The sequence below is a fragment of the Neopsephotus bourkii genome, unplaced genomic scaffold (assembly GCF_033783945.1).
Source record: "Neopsephotus bourkii isolate Nb327-2 ecotype Australia unplaced genomic scaffold, CSIRO-AGI_Nbou_v1 NB_1749, whole genome shotgun sequence".
Taxonomy (NCBI): Eukaryota; Metazoa; Chordata; class Aves; order Psittaciformes; family Psittacidae; genus Neopsephotus; species Neopsephotus bourkii.
Window position 1 is genome coordinate 5,885,140 of NW_026902223.1, and position 17,489 is coordinate 5,902,628.

General features: G+C 37.6%; 1 protein-coding gene across 10 annotated transcripts in view; it reads left to right on the forward strand.

Annotated features, from left to right (window-relative positions):
* MBTD1 (mbt domain containing 1) overlaps window positions 1-17,489 on the forward strand; it is a 35,680-nt gene that overhangs the window by 2,773 nt on the left and 15,418 nt on the right. For 5 of the 10 annotated variants that reach the window (XM_061376874.1, XM_061376884.1, XM_061376885.1 and 2 more), the window contains 9 exons: window positions 5,197-5,398; window positions 6,534-6,673; window positions 7,503-7,617; window positions 7,704-7,789; window positions 13,309-13,426; window positions 14,076-14,210; window positions 14,687-14,775; window positions 16,076-16,310; window positions 17,333-17,388. In XM_061376874.1, coding sequence (XP_061232858.1) covers window positions 5,197-5,398; window positions 6,534-6,673; window positions 7,503-7,617; window positions 7,704-7,789; window positions 13,309-13,426; window positions 14,076-14,210; window positions 14,687-14,775; window positions 16,076-16,310; window positions 17,333-17,388 — 1,176 coding nt within the window. The remainder of the gene's footprint in view (window positions 1-5,196; window positions 5,399-6,533; window positions 6,674-7,502; window positions 7,618-7,703; window positions 7,790-13,308; window positions 13,427-14,075; window positions 14,211-14,686; window positions 14,776-16,075; window positions 16,311-17,332; window positions 17,389-17,489) is intronic. The other 5 variants (XM_061376877.1, XM_061376876.1, XM_061376879.1 and 2 more) reach the window with 5 other exon arrangements.

Genomic DNA, 17,489 nt, shown 5'->3' on the forward strand with positions numbered 1-17,489 from the left:
GGATATGTGATTAAAGTAAATCTGTCTTATCACAGACCTTTGGCTTGAAGGTTGTGGTGACCTCACTGTTGACCTTGGCCTCAGATACCATCTGTCAATACTTCTGTCATGTTTCTGGGGGTTAGAGCTGAGTATAGAAAGTGATGCCTATCTGTATAGGTGCTGGTAGGCCTTTGTTAAGTTACAGCTCATGTACTCCAGCTCTAAAATGTGCCATTCTGAATTCAAGCACTGAATGAACTCAGTAGTAACAACAACAGTGGGTTTGAGTGGTTTAAAGCCTTTCTGTGGTTGTGGATCATCTTGCTTTGGCCAGGATGCACTTAATTGGGGGCAGGAGATTTGCTTATTTAATAATGGGTTTTTTCGTATAGCAAGTTTTCACCTTGAAAACACTTGTAAGTTTTGCCAATACTTGAGCATAGTCTTCTTCAAGACACTAAAACAATTTTCTGAGTATTTAATGTCTAACTAACATTAGTTAGTGTTTTGGGTGTGCATTGTTCACCCTTTGTGACCATTTTTTTTTGTGCTGAAAGAGTAGTAGAGAATGTATGATACAATGTGCTGATCAAATTCAATTGCATCTATTAAGACTATGTGTTAAGACGGTGAGAAACTAGTTATTTAGAGTTGCCTTCCCGCTTTTAGAGAAACCGGTTTCCTTAAGTATATTCTTTTATCGTGCCATTTGCCTTGTGTAATGGTTAATTAAGAATCTATCTTAAAAATACATTGTTGCCAAGTATTCACAGGGAGGAGAGGAAGAACAGGAAAATGGGAAGTTGGGCAGAATAAGAAAGTAGTTCTTAAGAGTTCCTTTCCCCACCCACCCCTTCAATAAAGAAAAGTATGCAAGAAAACCCCCAAGCAAATAGTGGTACAGGCTCATTTGCCAGTCCTGCTTACCCGGGAGCTTTTATTGCTCTTTAAAAATCTTCCCTGTTGAGGAACTGGTAATGTTACTAGGAAAATAAGTCTTATGCTTGAAAGTTTGCCTTGTTCTTTTGTTTGTACATTGCTTCTGCTTAACATACTGGTAGATTTTGCTAGTGGGGTTTTAGCTGCCGCTCTTTTGGTACTAACCAGCTACAAGGTTGTGTTTTATAGTAAGCCAGGTTCTTGCACAAGCCCTGTTTTTTAGACAGGCAGGATGCTGTTCCCTCTCTGAGGGACACTAATCTGGTTCAGTTTTGAGGAAATGATTTTAAGCATGATTCTTAATGCTAAATCCAGCTCCTCAGAGTAGGAAATTCTTTTGTTCTCTTGTATGCCTATATTGTGAAACATGGTTGTAATTGTTAGATTAAGTTACTGCTACTGTTAATCTCTGGTGGCTTTTCTGAGTAAAGGGCTGCATTCTCATGAACAATGTCTCAGAATTCAGTGGGAGCACCTTGCAGGGTAATAAACTGTTCTTTCTGATGCCTCTGTTCTCAGAGGTCCCATAGCTACCATGGTCAGACAAACAAGGCACTGCTAGTCAGCTAGTAAGGCAAGCTGCTGCTCATCACTTGCAAGGCAGGGATTGCCAGCTGCTGCTGTTGCTGAAGCAGCTGCTTTATCTCTGTTATGGCTTGGTTTGAGGCATATATTGCCCTTCCTGGTTTGACCTTTGAGTTCAGAACTGTGTGCTAGCTTTTTTCCATTTTAGATGTTAGAGGTCCTATTCTTTTGCAAACCCCATCGAAGTTCTGCAGGAAGTGTTGTTGGAGATTCCACATGGTGTTCCCTTGTTTCTACAAATGCTGTGTTTCAACATGGGTTAAAAAGAACCTTGGTGGTTTTTAGTATCAAAATAGGCATGTTTTGATCTGCTCTAGCAAAATTCCAGTGTAGGTATTTGCATGTCACCTTCCCTAACTTCCACCAACTCCTGTGCACAAAGTACTTAGTATTTTTTTGTTGTTGGAAAAAATACACCTTTTCCAAGTCTCACAAAACTTATTTTGAGTCGTTTCCCCAGATCTGAACTCCAGATAATAGCTATAAATGAAAAATGTCCCTCTTAAATGATCTGGCAAACAAGGTACTCTTCAGGCAAAAGTTTGACCAAAAATGTTCTATTGATTTTTAAAACAATAACCAAAGCTGCAGTACTGGTCACTCATACCTTGAACTGAGTCACTTTGGCCAAACATAAAGTAAAGGGAAAAGTGACATGAGACTTGTTTTGACTGTCATTAAACACAACAAACTTGATGATAGCTACTTAGGAATTTGTGTGATGCTGAAGAATTACTATCTTAGTAGGGGGTCCAACTTTCCATATAGAAAATGTTTCCTTTCTCCTCTGGGGATATTTTGGCAAAGAGGGCTTGGCAGTAATTTTGAGGTTCTAAATATATGTGATGCAGAAAAAGAACACAAAATAGCCAACTGCGTATGTTATCTTCGATTGTAATTGTGTACCATGCTTCCACTTGCTTACAGTAGCCCATCTTCCCTTCTGTGCCATTGGTCTGACCTCCAGCTTCCCATTTCTTTTACCTTTTCTTCGCCTGGGAGCAGTACTGGATAGAGAGTTTCTCAGCTATAGTATTAGGAGTTAAGAGGGACTAGGAATGGGCTTCACGTCTGTTCCTTCTGAGCTGCTAACAGCGTTTCAGACCTCTACCAGCAAAGTACTGGGCAAAGCAGAACTGCCATGTGAGTCCAGAGTTCTCCAATGGAAAAGGGATGTCCCAGAACTGCCTGCACTAAAGGGTTGAAGTATTCCTTTATGTGGGATGAGGCCCTAATCTCTAGGGAAATCAGATCAGCTGATTTATGAAGGCTGAGTGAAGAAGAAAGGAGATTGTCTGGATTCTGAAACCCATCCATAATCATAGAATCCTAGAATGGTTTGGGTTTGAAGGGACCTTAAAGCTCCTTCAGTTCCATCCCCCTGCCATGGGCAGGGACACCTTCCACTAGAGCAGGTTGTTCCAAGCCCCATCCAACCTGGCCTTGAACATTGCCAGGGATGGGGCAGCCACAGCTTCTCTGGGCACCCTGTGCCAGCGCCTCAGCACCCTCACAGGGAAGAGCTTCTTCCTGATATCTAATCTAAGTCTCCCCTCTGTCCCCTTTGTTCTGCCCTTGTAGAAGGCATCCTGATATTCTGGTGTGGTGAACAGTTCATGTAATAATTGTGCTTTATTTCTTAGCAGAGACTGTGGTCAAGGGAAGTTAAATACTGTGAGACATTAAGGAGTTTGTGAAATCGTGAGGATGATGACTAGTCTTCATGTTCTGATCTGTAAATTACTGGCAGTGTTGGCAGAACACTGTATCCATGGCAACATTGTGCTCAACTTCTGCCTTGATCTATGCACACGTGCACAAACAAACAAATAACTGATCTTGTCTCTTGATGGATCACAGCATCAGTAATATGGCACCGGGATCACTCCTTGTCAGCGCAGGTCAGGACTAGGTTTTGTTCTGTCATCACTCCGTGTTTCCTCCGATGATTGTGATTGTTACCCTTGCTACCTCAGGCAGGTGTCAGTTCCTTCAAGGGATTGTCAAGTTATGCCCTATGCTAAGTTTTGATGGGGTTTGATATCATTGACTCACTGGCTGAGGAACATGTGTATAATTAACATTGCACTGACTTCTGTTGTTTTTGTTTCAGAGCTGCTTTAAGTGTGTTAAATCTGTTTACCTTATTGCATAACCTTTTGTGCTTACTGGGGTTTGTTTCTTCTTTTAACGGAATGCTAGGATTGGATCAGTGTGGAAACCAGGTTTTCGCTTTTAACTATAAGGAAATCCTTCCGTAATAGGATTTAATCAAATTGCAAAGGAGAATGGAGAATATTATAATAAAGGGATAGGACGGCAGGAAAAGGCTCAGATGAGATCCAACAATAAAATTGTTCAGGCGTATACTCTCTAGGAAAGGGATTTGGGGAATTACTGTGATGAAATCTTAAAGCTATGAATCCAAGTGCAATTTAAGAAGCGAAAGTCCAATCAACATTGTTATTTTTCTGTCCACAATGGCTTTTAAATAAAATTAGCTCTTGGAAAAGGAAGTAGAAGCAAAGGCTTTCATAATAGTTTTTTCTCTTTTCTTGGCTGTACTTCATTCTCCCAACTTGTGTTTCTCTTGTAGAATTTTCTCCTTTGTCTTCTCTTTATCTGTTATTTCCTCTCAAACTTAGTAAATACTATTGAGAATGGAAATGCTTTGTTGCTTTTTTTTTTAGCTTATTGTAGGCAGCTCATGTAGCTTCAGCCTTGTTTCTATAGAGCTGTGCAAGATATTAATGAAGTGAAAATTCGCACTGTATTAAAATGCATGTATTGGATGTGCAGCAGAAAAAAATGTTTATACTTCAATGTCTTGATTTATACTTCAATGTCTTGTGATTTCCAGCAAAGACATTGTTTATACTTCAGTGTCTTTGCTGGAAATTGCTTCACTCTTATACGTTCTTCCAAACTGTGTGGTTTTATTTGACCTTAGTTTTTTGGGTTTTAGGAAAACTCCATTATGTAACAAGTTTTTGTATGACAGTGGCAAATTAGTCACCTTTCTATCTTTCAGCATTTATACAGACTCTATTGCCATAGTAACTGAGCTCTTCATAGTTGTTAATGTATTAATCCCCAGAACATCCCTGTGAGGTAGAGAGGTATTCCTGACTCGCACGTGAGACATTGAATCACAGGGAAGCCGGGTGATTTATGGATAACCCCACAAGCAAAGGAGAGCAGAGATACACTCTCATTTCTGTTCCTGTGGCATAAGTGCCCTCTTGGTTGCACTGCCTTTTCTCTGCCCAGCTTTCTCAAATGAATGAATTTTAGTGAAATTGGCTGCAGCCATCTGGAATGGGCTCATTTGCATATAAGATCTGTGGAGCTGTCACTATTCAGCACATCAGGTTTAATGAACTCTAAAGATACCAGGGAAGGAAATGTATGGACTGCTACTGTGTATTCTCAGTGGATTGTGAGAGAGATTTTTCTTCCTTGGTATCACAATACCAAAAATTGGCTGATTTTAGTATCAATGTAGTATACCAGTACTAATTGAATTGGCAATATATGGTTCATATCTCTGTGCTGATAAAGCAGTTTGTTATTACATCTGCTTTTGAAGGCTGACTGACCTTTGAAACTTTTTAAGCTTGACTTTTGGAAATATTTGCATTCAGAATCCTCTGCTATTCTTGGGATTTTTTTTGTTTGTTTTATTTTTAGACAGAACATACTTCACGTGCAGAAAGGAAAAGACGTGATTCATTCGGGATGTTTGACGGTTATGATAGTTGTAGTGAGGACACCAGCAGCAGCTCCAGTTCAGATGAGAGTGAAGAGGAGGTTGCTCCTTTGCCGTCCAGTCTCCCAATTATAAAGAACAATGGACAGGTCTATACTTATCCAGATGGCAAGTCTGGCATGGGTAAGTAGGTGGTGCATGAATACAAAGAGTCTGATGTTGATATTTTTTAGCCTGTGTTGTAAGTTGTGAGGGTCTGATCCTAGATGCTGGCCCTAATTGAAAAGGGATCAAAATATCTGTTTGTTTTCAGAGGGAAAATACAGTTTGTTTTGGGAGGGGTGAATTGTATGATTTTAGCTAAACTGAAATAAGATAGATTTTTGAAACCTGCTATCAGAAAAGAAACAGAATGGGAACATCAACCTTCCCTTCAACTGTGTATTGTGTATATATGTCCATGTATGTGTATGTTCTTGTGTACATTGCTTTTACTTTTTGAGCTTTGAGGAAAATGTCAGTGTGTTCTCTGTGCTTGGGCATATATTCTCTCTACCCTTTGTTATATATACAATATGTTAAAATATATTTCTTCCTGTACTAGGAAGACTTCATTACTGTATGAAGTCTGTTAGTGTATACCTGTTCACCGCCCACTGTGAATTGTAAAAGGGATTATTTTTATCATGGATGAAAAAATATTTTAGCCAGAATCATTAGTGATTAATAGAGTGCTCTGTGGGTAGGATCTCGGTATTGTCTCATTGGCATAAGTTGGTCCACAAACTCTTATTCATCATGGAACAGTTCAGTGGGTGATGCTGCCAACCTCTGAAGCATGTGACTACAGCTGGAAGTGGTGGGCTGGGGTACTTTAGGTATACATAATACATATAATGATAATATTATATAATTTATGATTCAGAAAAGAGATCCCATTTCACTGTGGGTAGGAAGTATTAAATATTTAGAGGAAATCAAGATTGGCAGACCCGGATTCAAAGCAGATGTTTGAGAAGCATGGAAACACAGAAATCTGCTTTAGCTAGGTCATTTATTTTTGCAACCAGTGCAAAATTAATAGGGAGCAGAAGGGAAGAACTGTTTCACCAATGGTTCGTAGTGTTTCACTGACATTTGTGCTGGTGTTCTTATTTGAAGTCACGGGTTAGGTGCAATTCTCTTCATGTTCAAAGCCTCAGAAACTGTTTGGTGGTGCCACCTACAGGACCTTTCTCGTATCGTTTTCTGATTATTATTTTTTTTACAGAAGTCTTTATTGCCCTCTTTAACATTTGGCTTTTTCTCTCCTGATCAGCTACATGCGAGATGTGTGGAATGGTTGGTGTCCGTGACGCTTTTTACTCTAAAACGAAACGCTTCTGCAGTGTATCATGCTCTAGAAGCTATTCATCCAACTCCAAGAAGGCCAGCATTCTGGCCAGGCTTCAGGTAGCGGTACAGACACCATTTTCTTTATATCCTTATTATAGTCTGTATTCATAAAATGTCTACATCAGTAAGACTTGCCAGCTGTTTTAAGATAAGTCAACTTTCTTTACACATTGTAATTTTCATATAAGTGATTTTGTAAGCCAGAACTGTATTAGTAGCAAACAAATTGCTTTCATAAGCAGAGGAAATTACAGAGAATACTGACTCCTTATTTCATTTCTGCTGCAGTGGCCCTTCTGCAGGAAAAAGATGAGGAAAAAGCTTCAATCTGCAATGTAGTGACTTGAAATTCCATGCATGTCATACCCAAGATACTCTCTGGCTTTAGAAAGCATGAAGATTTACTTAGCATTGTTGTGATTTGGTTTTGAGGGTGCTCTCAACTGTATAGGTTTGCAAAATGGGGTCTGGTCTGTTCACCTAAAATATTAATCAAGTAATCGTAACATTATAACATCGCAGAAAAGAGAGAGAAATGTCAAAAAAATCCTGTTTTATCCAATCTCAAGTTTATTGCAGCAAATGCCATAAGTATAAATTAGATGAAAAGTTCTTCCTTTTGACCTGCTTTTAAAATATATCTTTTTTTCAGGTAAACAACAATGAATCTATAATGCTGTTCAAGTTGGAATACTAGTACAAAAGGCATTTTTTGGACATTCTTTGCTACTGTATTTTAAACTTACTAATTATTATATGTAATTTTGTGATACTTAGTCAAGTTCTATGTTGCTCTAATTTTAGTTAAATCTCCAGAGATATGCTAGAGACCTATGGAGAGTTCTGATGGGAGTTTGCAAAGACTATATTTACTTAGCTTTTTTTGTTTTAGGGTAAACCTCCAACAAAGAAGGCTAAAGTTCTACAGAAACAACCTTTAGTGGCTAAATTAGCAGCATATGCTCAGTACCAAGCAACTTTACAAAACCAGGCAAAGACTAAAGCAGGTAATGGCATATGAACAGAGCTGAAACAAATTCTTGGTAAGGCAAGATTCATTAGCAGTTTCCTAAATAAAATAACTTTCTCTTAGCAGCTGTCCCTGTGGAAGGTTTCAGCTGGGGTAACTACATCAATAGCAATAGCTTTACAGCAGCTCCTGTTACCTGTTTTAAACATGTAAGTATTTTCAATATGTGCTATCCTTTTGTGTGTGTGCATGAGAGAGAGGGTCCCTGAGAGTTCTGTAATTAAGCTTTGCAAAATATACCTATCCAGATATGCTTCATGGCCTTGACTGTGAAACTTATAAATTGTGTGTGACTACTTTTGATTTTGGTCTGTCCTTTAAAACCATCCTGAACGCTCTCACTTACTCTTACGATGCTGCCATAATCAAAGCAACATAAAAAGATTCTTAAACATGTATGAAGTTATTTATTCAAGGTGGAAAGTCATTGAATACACTGTAGAGTAACAAAGCAATTCATGCTGTGTTAGAAAAAGTTACAAAAGTCTTCCTAGGCCGCAGCAAGCTTGTTCCATTATGTTGCACTGATCTTTTGGTTACATACTTGTATTTGAGATTTATTTTTTCCTTAGGTTAGTGAGAGTCTGCCTGCGAGTCATGCTGCCAGGTAGTGTAGAAATAGAGAAAAATAAAGGCTTTTCATAAATCTGAAATTAGAGGTTGGTTTTCTCTGATTTAGAATTAGGAAATTCCGAACAAAGAGTTCTCAGTTATTACAGAATGTAATTAGGGCCGAGGAAAATATTTAGCAGCATCTGTCCTTAATGTGCTTATTAAATTCCAATTATTAGATCTCTTTAAACATTGTCAGGACTTTCTGTTTCTTAAGAAAAGAAGTTCTGACATAGTGTTTTCTCACTTTTTATTTGGGAAGTTGAAGTGTTCATCTTCTTACAAAAGTTTTATGTTGCTCAAAATGATCTGATGAAAACTGCAATCAAAAGAAACATTTTGTTTCATGGAACTTTTCCATAAGGGAGAAGAGACACACATTTTCTGTCCAGTTCTGGAATTCATGCTGAGCCCTGTCAAGCCGTAAATCAGTAGGAGTTGAGGGGTTGTGGCAGTTGGCTCTTTCTGAATAGCACCATTTATGCTCAGAGGCCTTCACCATTGCCCGGGACAGAGCCTTGCATTAGCAGAGCTTCATGAACTTGTATCAAATTCCGTGTGCTGTAAGCACGTTTGCACTTTGCTTCCACTGTTATGTACATGCTGTAAAAACTGATTTCATAAGTAAGTATCAAAAGGTACTATTTGATAATGTGGGCTGTGCCGTTACAACAAATTCTTCATGATGTATGGCATCCTTAATTAGATACAGCTACAATAGTTAGGTCACTCATAATATGGACCATTATAGCATAATTTACAAAGAGTTCATCTTTCTTTATTACTGCTTTCACTAAGTCAAATGATATGCCAATAATGTGAGCAGATACAATACTAAGGTTCACATTTTTACGTTGAAAATTTTCACAAGCTACATGGCAACAGTGCCATTAAGCCTCAGTGTTGTTCCTTTTCTGTCCCTGTTTTCCTTTTTCACACAAGTAAAATGCAACTCATGCAGACTCCTTAGGAGATTTCTACTTCTTTGGTGGGCATTAGTTAGTATTTAAGGTGCTATTTGCATTTAGTTTTACTGAAATTATTTCTTTGAAAAAGTGTTATTTAAAGCAGTTGGAATCTGAAAAGACGTTAGTAATCTCTTGTTAAATCCTTCTCTCTCCCCCACTGTCCATTGATAATTAAAAGAAACAATACTATTTCTGTCTGTCTGGAAAGATTAGTCCTGTTTTTTGTGTACTGTATCACTTTGATTCATTAAAGTTTGTACCGATGTTTGTTAGTTTTATGGATTCCATGCACATCTTGTGTGTGCTCATGAGAATGAACATAGAAATTTACTCTGTTCAAAACAAAAGTTTTGAGGTGACAGGAAAATCACAACATACACTTATATTTGTTGTTAATTAAAATATATATCTAGTTATACTGAGTGTATCTATGTGGATATTTGGTGGGGAACATTGGATCAATATTAAAGAAAAATTAAGGGAATTATGGGATGTGGGATTTGGCTTATTGATATATTTATTTTTAATGGCCTGGCATACCAGTATTTCAGGTCTAATGTGATTTTTCCCAGATCAGTTTTTTGCCTAGAGACTTATTTCCTCCTCAATTTAAAACAGTTACGTTTTAGAATTGACACATTTGAATCTTGAAGTTCTATCTCTTTCTTTGTATGAGAGAATTTCAGTCTTTTGATGTGTTTAATGTGGTTTATTGTACTTCCCTGTTAACATCATCCCAGACTCAGTGCTTTGTACACTATTGAAATTCACTAGCAGTAGTACAATTACGCCCCTTTATAGTTTGGTAAACTGAAGTAGAGAAGCTGCTTTATGTCGTATAGGAAGCCTGTGACAAAGCCAGAACTACCGTTTGTGCACCTTCTACCTTTTATTTTCTTTAATTGTGTTGAATTGTCTTCATCAGACACACAACAGTAGCTGATACAAGGAGGAAAACTCCTTAGTTTCATGTTTTTAATACTGTGTTATAGCTTAGTCACATGCACTCTGCTCATTGCTAGCCTCCATGCCAATTTCACTTTTGTCCAGACAGTTTCTACTTTTTTCTATACTTGCTTTGATTAGCTCAAACCATTCCTGGAACAAAAGCAAATGCAGTGCTTTGAGTCATTTTCAGTACTACTTAATGTACAACTTTATGCACAATTAATAGTTATTATTCTTTTCCTCTCTGTTGCTAGTGAGATTCATGTTTCCTGAACTTAAGATTTTTTCAGTCTTTCTTCCAGTTGAGTGTTATTCTGAGCTGAAATACTTCTGTTCTCCTGGTTTCTTTGTTATAAAAATAAATATATAAAGGAATGTTTTGCTCGAAGGGAGCTGTTCGAGGGCTTTACACTAGGTGGCAGTGCTTTGCTTTGAACTTTTCCTGTTAAACGTCTTGCACGTTGTCTTCTTCGGCATTGCCCTTTGTTGGGGTTCTGTTCACACGCAAGGTTAGATGTAGTATCCTTACACTGAAGGTATGGTAGTATCACTTTACCATTAAAATCCTGATTCAGATTTTCAAGTCTGAAATCATGGCAATGTCGGTGCCATCCAAAAACTTCAGAAGCCAATTATTTAACCCCCAAGGTATTTGCTCAACTGGGCACACGGAGATAAGTAGCCTTTAGGCGCTCCTGTCAAACAGGACCTTCCTGATTGCAACTTACCTTGCAGAGGAGGCAGCTGCCACTCACAGATAAACCCTCCCAGTTCATCTCCCGGAGCAGGAAGTGATGAACCAGATTTTCCTTGTTTGGGAGTGACATGAAGTGGATCTCTTCGTCACGAGTCTGAAAGGTAAATTTGTTCTTACGTGTAAATTATGGTTCTGCTAGTTCGCACTATACCAATCCAGACTTCAGAGTTGCCCTTCCAGCCAGCACTTACACAGTGCTTTTTGAGTTTTTTGTAGCACTGTGTAAACATTGATTGATTAATTAGATGAAGGCAGAGAAGACATGAAGGAAGATGGCTGTTATAGCCCTGGTTGATCCAGTCTTCCTCCCTTAGTATTCACAATGAGCGAAAAAGACAAAGGTGGAGCAGTATACTAAGTATACTGTTAACCACCAGTTCAAGACAGCAATGTAATCTGGCACTTCAGTAGTGGTGCTACACAGGATGACTTCCTTATCCTAAAGGGTGGGCCATATGGATTGGTGTAGGAGAACTAGCAGAACCAATATTTTCACAGTCAAGGACAAATTTAACTTTCTGCTATTTCCCTCTATACCAATCCACGTTCTAGAAATAAAAATCTATGCTGTTTCCATTACCAGTTGATGTGAGAAGTGTTTCTGTATAATTTTCTCTCCAAATCAGCTGAATAGATGAGCAGGCAGTAAAATATATTTTGATTAACTTCAGCTGGATTATGAAATTATTCAGCACTATTTTTGATTGTTTGCTCTCATTTGTATGTCTATACAAGGCAACAAGGTTTACTAAAATATGCACTTTGAGAAGTTTATTTCCCAATTCAGAAATTCTACACGTCAATTTAGAGCTGATATTGAACGTGAGATAGGACTTGATTAAGAAGCTGTATCTGCAGATTTTGTATGTGAAAATAAGCCATCATCTTTGGAGTTGTTTTTTTTCCTCTCTGCCAGATGGCAGAAAAGAGCTCTGCAGTCTAGTCTGGTGTAGATGGGACATAGCAGAACATGAAGAGACCAGGCTTCAAGAATCAGAAACCGGCATACTTGTAGTAACTTATTTTTCCTTTAATAGTTAAAACAAAACTATTTTTGATTTTGCATGCCTAGCCTCAAGTATTTATACTAGTGCAGGGTATCCCTTTTTAAGCTAAATTTGGCTTTTAGTGCTGCTAGGTGGCTGTTGCTGATTACCAGCAACATTCCAGTCATTCAGGATTAATCCAAGTTTCACTTGCAGCTCTCAGGCAAAACTTTGAAGTTGGAGGCTGTTCCCACTGAGCAGTAGGTTCTCTGTGTTTGCAAAGAGCTTTGTAAGTAAGACACAGCCTTGGAACGCTGTCTGCCCGCTATGGTGCAGAAGCAGAGGATCCCTTCGGTTGTCCCTGTGATACCTGAGTATTCTCTGAACTGATAAAAATGTATTTGCTCAGAACACCTATGAATTTATATGACTGTTGTTCTGAAATACCCCAAATCTGAATATTTCCCTTCTTGGTGCTCTCAAGTTTAACCTAGACTGTGACATTTTCTGTTTTGTTACCAACCTAACTTTAGTTGAGTTACTTGGAAGGTTCTTCAGCACTGTGCATTTCTGTTATCTCTACAGTACCATCCTCGACTATCTGTTCAGGATGCTCAGTTCCAAAAAACAATCCTTTTTGAGGTAGTAAACTAAATACAGCTTATCTCCAGTTTCCATAAATCCTTGGTACTTTATCAGGCATGTATTCCTTTCTGTTATTAACATGTTAGAGTATTGAGGACAGTGTGTGAGGAATCTAGCTGAGCATTTCCTTCTGGCATTCATCAAAAAGGTGCCACTCATGAGCACCTTCTGATCTTTTGCTTACTTGATGTAATGATCACTTGCCCCTTCCTCTGGAAGGACCAGAACTAGTGAATGATGAGCCTCACCATAATAAATCATTGCAATAGAGTCAAAACATAACTTTTAGGCATTTTTTTTTCAGGGACATTCCTGTTTTATGGAATTTAAAGATTTTGATGTCTGTGGTACAGGTATAAATTTATAAAGTACCATAATTTTCTTGTAAGTAGAATTGCAGAGGAATTACACCATTCTCATTAAAAGCACTAGCTTGCACCCAGTTGAAACAGTAAAGCTGACCTGTGAGTATATGCAATATGTATCTGTGCTTTACAGATTTTTAGACTTGGAATCCTATGGTTTTTCCAGGAAATACACAGTAATAATTGTCAACAATTACAATACTGCACATAAGCTTCAAATCAAAACCAGGTTTTCATAGAAAGAGTGTTTTCTAAACTTAAGCTTATGTTTTATCATGTGTTTTGATTGTTTTGTCTTAAGTCCTTGAAAAACACTGATATTAACAACAAATTAATTATTTTAATGTGGTGAACTGGTGTCTTTCCCCTCCCTACCTTAAATGATAGGCACCTATGGGGACATGCTGGGGTGATATCTCAGAAGGAGTGCGGGTGGAGGTTCCAAACACCGACTGCAGCCTACCTACCAAAGTCTTCTGGATAGCTGGAATTGTAAAATTGGCAGGTAAATTTATTTTAGTTGAAATTATTAAAATGATCAAAATAACTGTGTGAAGGGAGCTAATGATTGAGTCAGTGGTCACCTGGTTAGTATAATGTTAGTACAATCCAAGTGGTTAGTTTATTAGAGCTGCATCAATAGGTTAAATGTTTTAGCACTATCGCTATGTTATATGCTGTTTCCCAGGGTCTTCAGTGATGCTTGAGAATGCCTGGGGCTTTTTTCTGTATTTTGGGTTGTTTTTGTATTGCCTCAGTGCAATAAAAGTAGTGCAGAGTGAGAAGCAGATTGTATAATGGCAAGTAACTGTTCTTGGTTAGAAGTAAAAAATTCAAGATCACATAGCTAAGGTATGAAAAAACAGATACTGTAGGTAATAAATTAATTTTGTTGTCCTACACATAACTTCTAAAGGGTTATAAAATTTTTAATCAAAATTTGACTTACATGATGGCACATGCACACTTACTGAAACTATCTGTTCTGTGCATCAGTAGCATGCAGACAAGTGCCATAAGAATAACGTTCTATAAAAAGTCATAGTCTAGGAAATCTCATGTAATATATATTAGGATTGGCAAAGAAATGCTAATACGTATTTTATAATCTTGTTCAATTTTTATCTGCTTTACATGGGATTGCTTTCTTTCAGGCTACAATGCACTGCTAAGATATGAAGGCTTTGAAAATGATTCAAGTCTTGACTTCTGGTGCAACGTTTGTGGTTCTGACATCCACCCAGTTGGTTGGTGTGCAACCAGTGGGAAGCCCCTAGTCCCTCCTCGAAGTATGTAAATAGTAGTCTTACCCATTGATATGAAAGTTGCTTTATTAAACTAGATTTGCTCATGGTCCAGATACTAAAGTATTTTCTTACTATAGCAACTCTATCAACAGTTATGAATAAATCATTTCATTTTGTGGAAAAATAAGGACTTGACTGATGCTGAAAGTGTTTCTTGGAGTAGCCCATCTGATGTGACTTAAAGCTTTTAAGATGCAGGTGGAAGCAGTTAGCTGATCAGTGATGTGAACATGCACTGATTTTATTTATATTTAGTCATTACATTCTTTGCCCTGATGTACCCATAAACTTAATCTTGGGTAGCATTCATTCTCTAAAGAGGTTTTTGTCATTATTGTCATCCAGGCTTTTTAATAGTCATCTGGGATTTCTTCTTTACATATTCCAGACTCTAATACTGTCTCTAACGGACACAATTAAAAATCAGTGGCTTATTTTTTCCCCTTCATTTGCAACAGCCATCCAACACAAATACACAAACTGGAAAGCTTTTCTAGTGAAACGACTTACTGGTGCCAAAACACTTCCTCCTGACTTTTCTCAGAAGGTAAGGCTGATGCAATATAAATGATGTCATGTAACCAAAATTGCAGCACAATGTGAAGAACTGAAGTATCTTTCAATGGCACATTAGCTCCTTTTGATACAGTAGTTTCTTCCCTTAAATACAGTTTTCCTTGTAATCTCTCTTCTCCATTTATGTTAGCACTTGTCAGTACGTGTTTGGAAAACTGTTTCCTCTGGCAGAAAGTAATTTTCTTTTAAAATTTGTTAGTCTGTTTTAATTTTAAAATACCCCAATTTAAAAATAAATTAATAAACCCCAAACCAAAAGTGCCAGTCGGCTACCCTGTGATACATAAAACCAATTAAAACTAATTTTTCTAATTCAAGAATGGTTTTTGTCATGTACTATTTCAAGAAACTGAGCAAAATGCATTAATATAGCACGTACCTAGATGCAATAAAGGACATGCTTTTAAATGTTAATATATTTCATCTACTCTGGACTAGATTTTTTTTTTGCTGTCTGTAAGTCATATCTCTTAAGTGTGGCAGCTGCCTGTATATAATGTGTTGTAAGTTTACTTACTGATATGATGAGATATTACATGGCTTTCAGTAGGAATATTGTTGTCTTACACTGCACCTAGTATTAAAGAGTGAAGAACAAGGAACACATTTCTGCAGTTGTTCATTTCTAGTTAAAAATTGGCTCTTTTGGAAGCCAAATCAGATTAGCAAGATCTCAACACTTGGACTTAACAATGGAAACGGCAAGTGACAAATACTTAAACAGGATGTGTGTTATCAAGGCATATTAACATCTATTTCCATTTTTTTTCTTTCTTTTTGATATATTATCAGGAAATATGTTTGTGAGTGACCAGTTTTAATTATGTTGAAGGTTTGTTTTCCATGCCTTTTATAATAAATTATTTTAATTCTATTTTGTATTTTGCATGGATGAAAAAACAGAAAAACAATCTTGGGAGCTTGTTAAAATAATTTTTCAGTGTAATTTTATCCATCGTTCACAACTGAACGAACGTTCATTACATCACTGGAAGATTCCTGTAACCTATGTGAGAACTGCTATTAGAGGCTGTACTTGATAGAATTAGAGCATTGTAGGATCTATTCTACCCTTTTCTGAAACTTTTCATTCTTCCCCATGAACAGTGAAATACAAGAGACATCATTTGTGTCATTCTTGCAGGTTGTTTAGCAAGTATTTGAATTAAATGAGAAGCACATTGATACCAGCTTTACTAGCAGAAGACACATGGCTAAAGAAAACCACAGTATATTCTTACTGAATGGCTTTTTCTCCCTATTACTTTAAGGTGTCTGAGAGTATGCAGTATCCCTTCAAAACTTCCATGAGAGTAGAAGTTGTTGACAAAACACACCTTTGTCGAACAAGGGTAGCAGTTGTAGAGTGTGTCATTGGGGGACGATTAAGATTGGTGAATGAAGAAAGTGACGACAAAACTGATGACTTCTGGTGCCATATGTACAGTCCCCTCATTCATCATATTGGTTGGTCTCGAAGTATAGGACACAGATTTAAAAGATCTGGTAAGCTTGTTGTGGGTTAGAGGTGTCTTTGTGGGCAGTATTGGCTCGGAGAAGTCTGACTGAAGCAGTTCTATCACTTTACATAATTAAGAAAACTATCTTGAATGATGATCTTTAAAAATGTATAGTGTGGCCCAGGGGGTTTAACAATTACATTACACTTAGGAGTTTAAATTACAAGTATAAATGGTATATTTTGTAGCATTGGAAAAAAGCAAATTAGTTTTAGGTTGATTTGTGGTATGTCGATGGGATGCAGCAATAACCAGGGGTTAACAAACTGTCTAACCAGGAAAACCTTGAACTGTATTATTCAAACATGGTAAACCTCATGATGATACCTGGAATTACAGAGTCTTGCTCCACAAACTCCTCATTTCTTCACATCTGCCCTTGTCCAATGCAACATGGATAAAGTCTGGTTTTTAATATTTCTCTGCTCTGTTGAGCTTGTGTCTCTTGTCAGAAACAGAATTCTTGTAACACATGCACAAGGCATCCCTTGAGGGAAGCCTTCAGTTTTCCAAGCGCTTCAACTTTGACTGAAACCATTTTAGAAGTAAGACTGGTTAAAGAAATCAAGAGCAGTACTACTTCCCAGAAGTGGTGTCTCTAGCAGAGTTCCAGGGGTTGCCCTTGGAAAGTAGTATTGAAGAGTTGGCTAAACCCAGCGCTATATAAAACTGTAAACTTTTCTGTCATAACATAGTGCAAAGTAGTTACCAGTTTCTTGCAAAAGCTTCTCTGTGCATTTGCATCAGTTCTGTGACATAATCAAGTGGTCTTGTAAATACTGGATATTGGGGTTTTTCTGTAAATGTGATGGTGTTGTAGAGGTATTTCAGGAAGACGTCAGTAAGGAAAACAGCTGGATTATGGCCTTCAGAATTTTGTGGTAATCCCATTATAAACTATGTGCCTCCCATGCCAGTGATTGCACTGTATAAGTTAACTTATTCAGAAAAACATACTGTCTGCTATTAACAAAACTTCTGAATAACATCTACTATTACTCCTTGTAGATATTACAAAGAAACAGGATGGACATTTTGATGCACCCCCACATTTATTTATGAAGGTGAGTTTGCTGGCAAGAACACTGTTCTCAGAGTTGATTGAGGACTTAAGTCCAGCGCAGCACGTTACTTCTTTTATTCAAGCTCTTGCCTCATTTGGCCT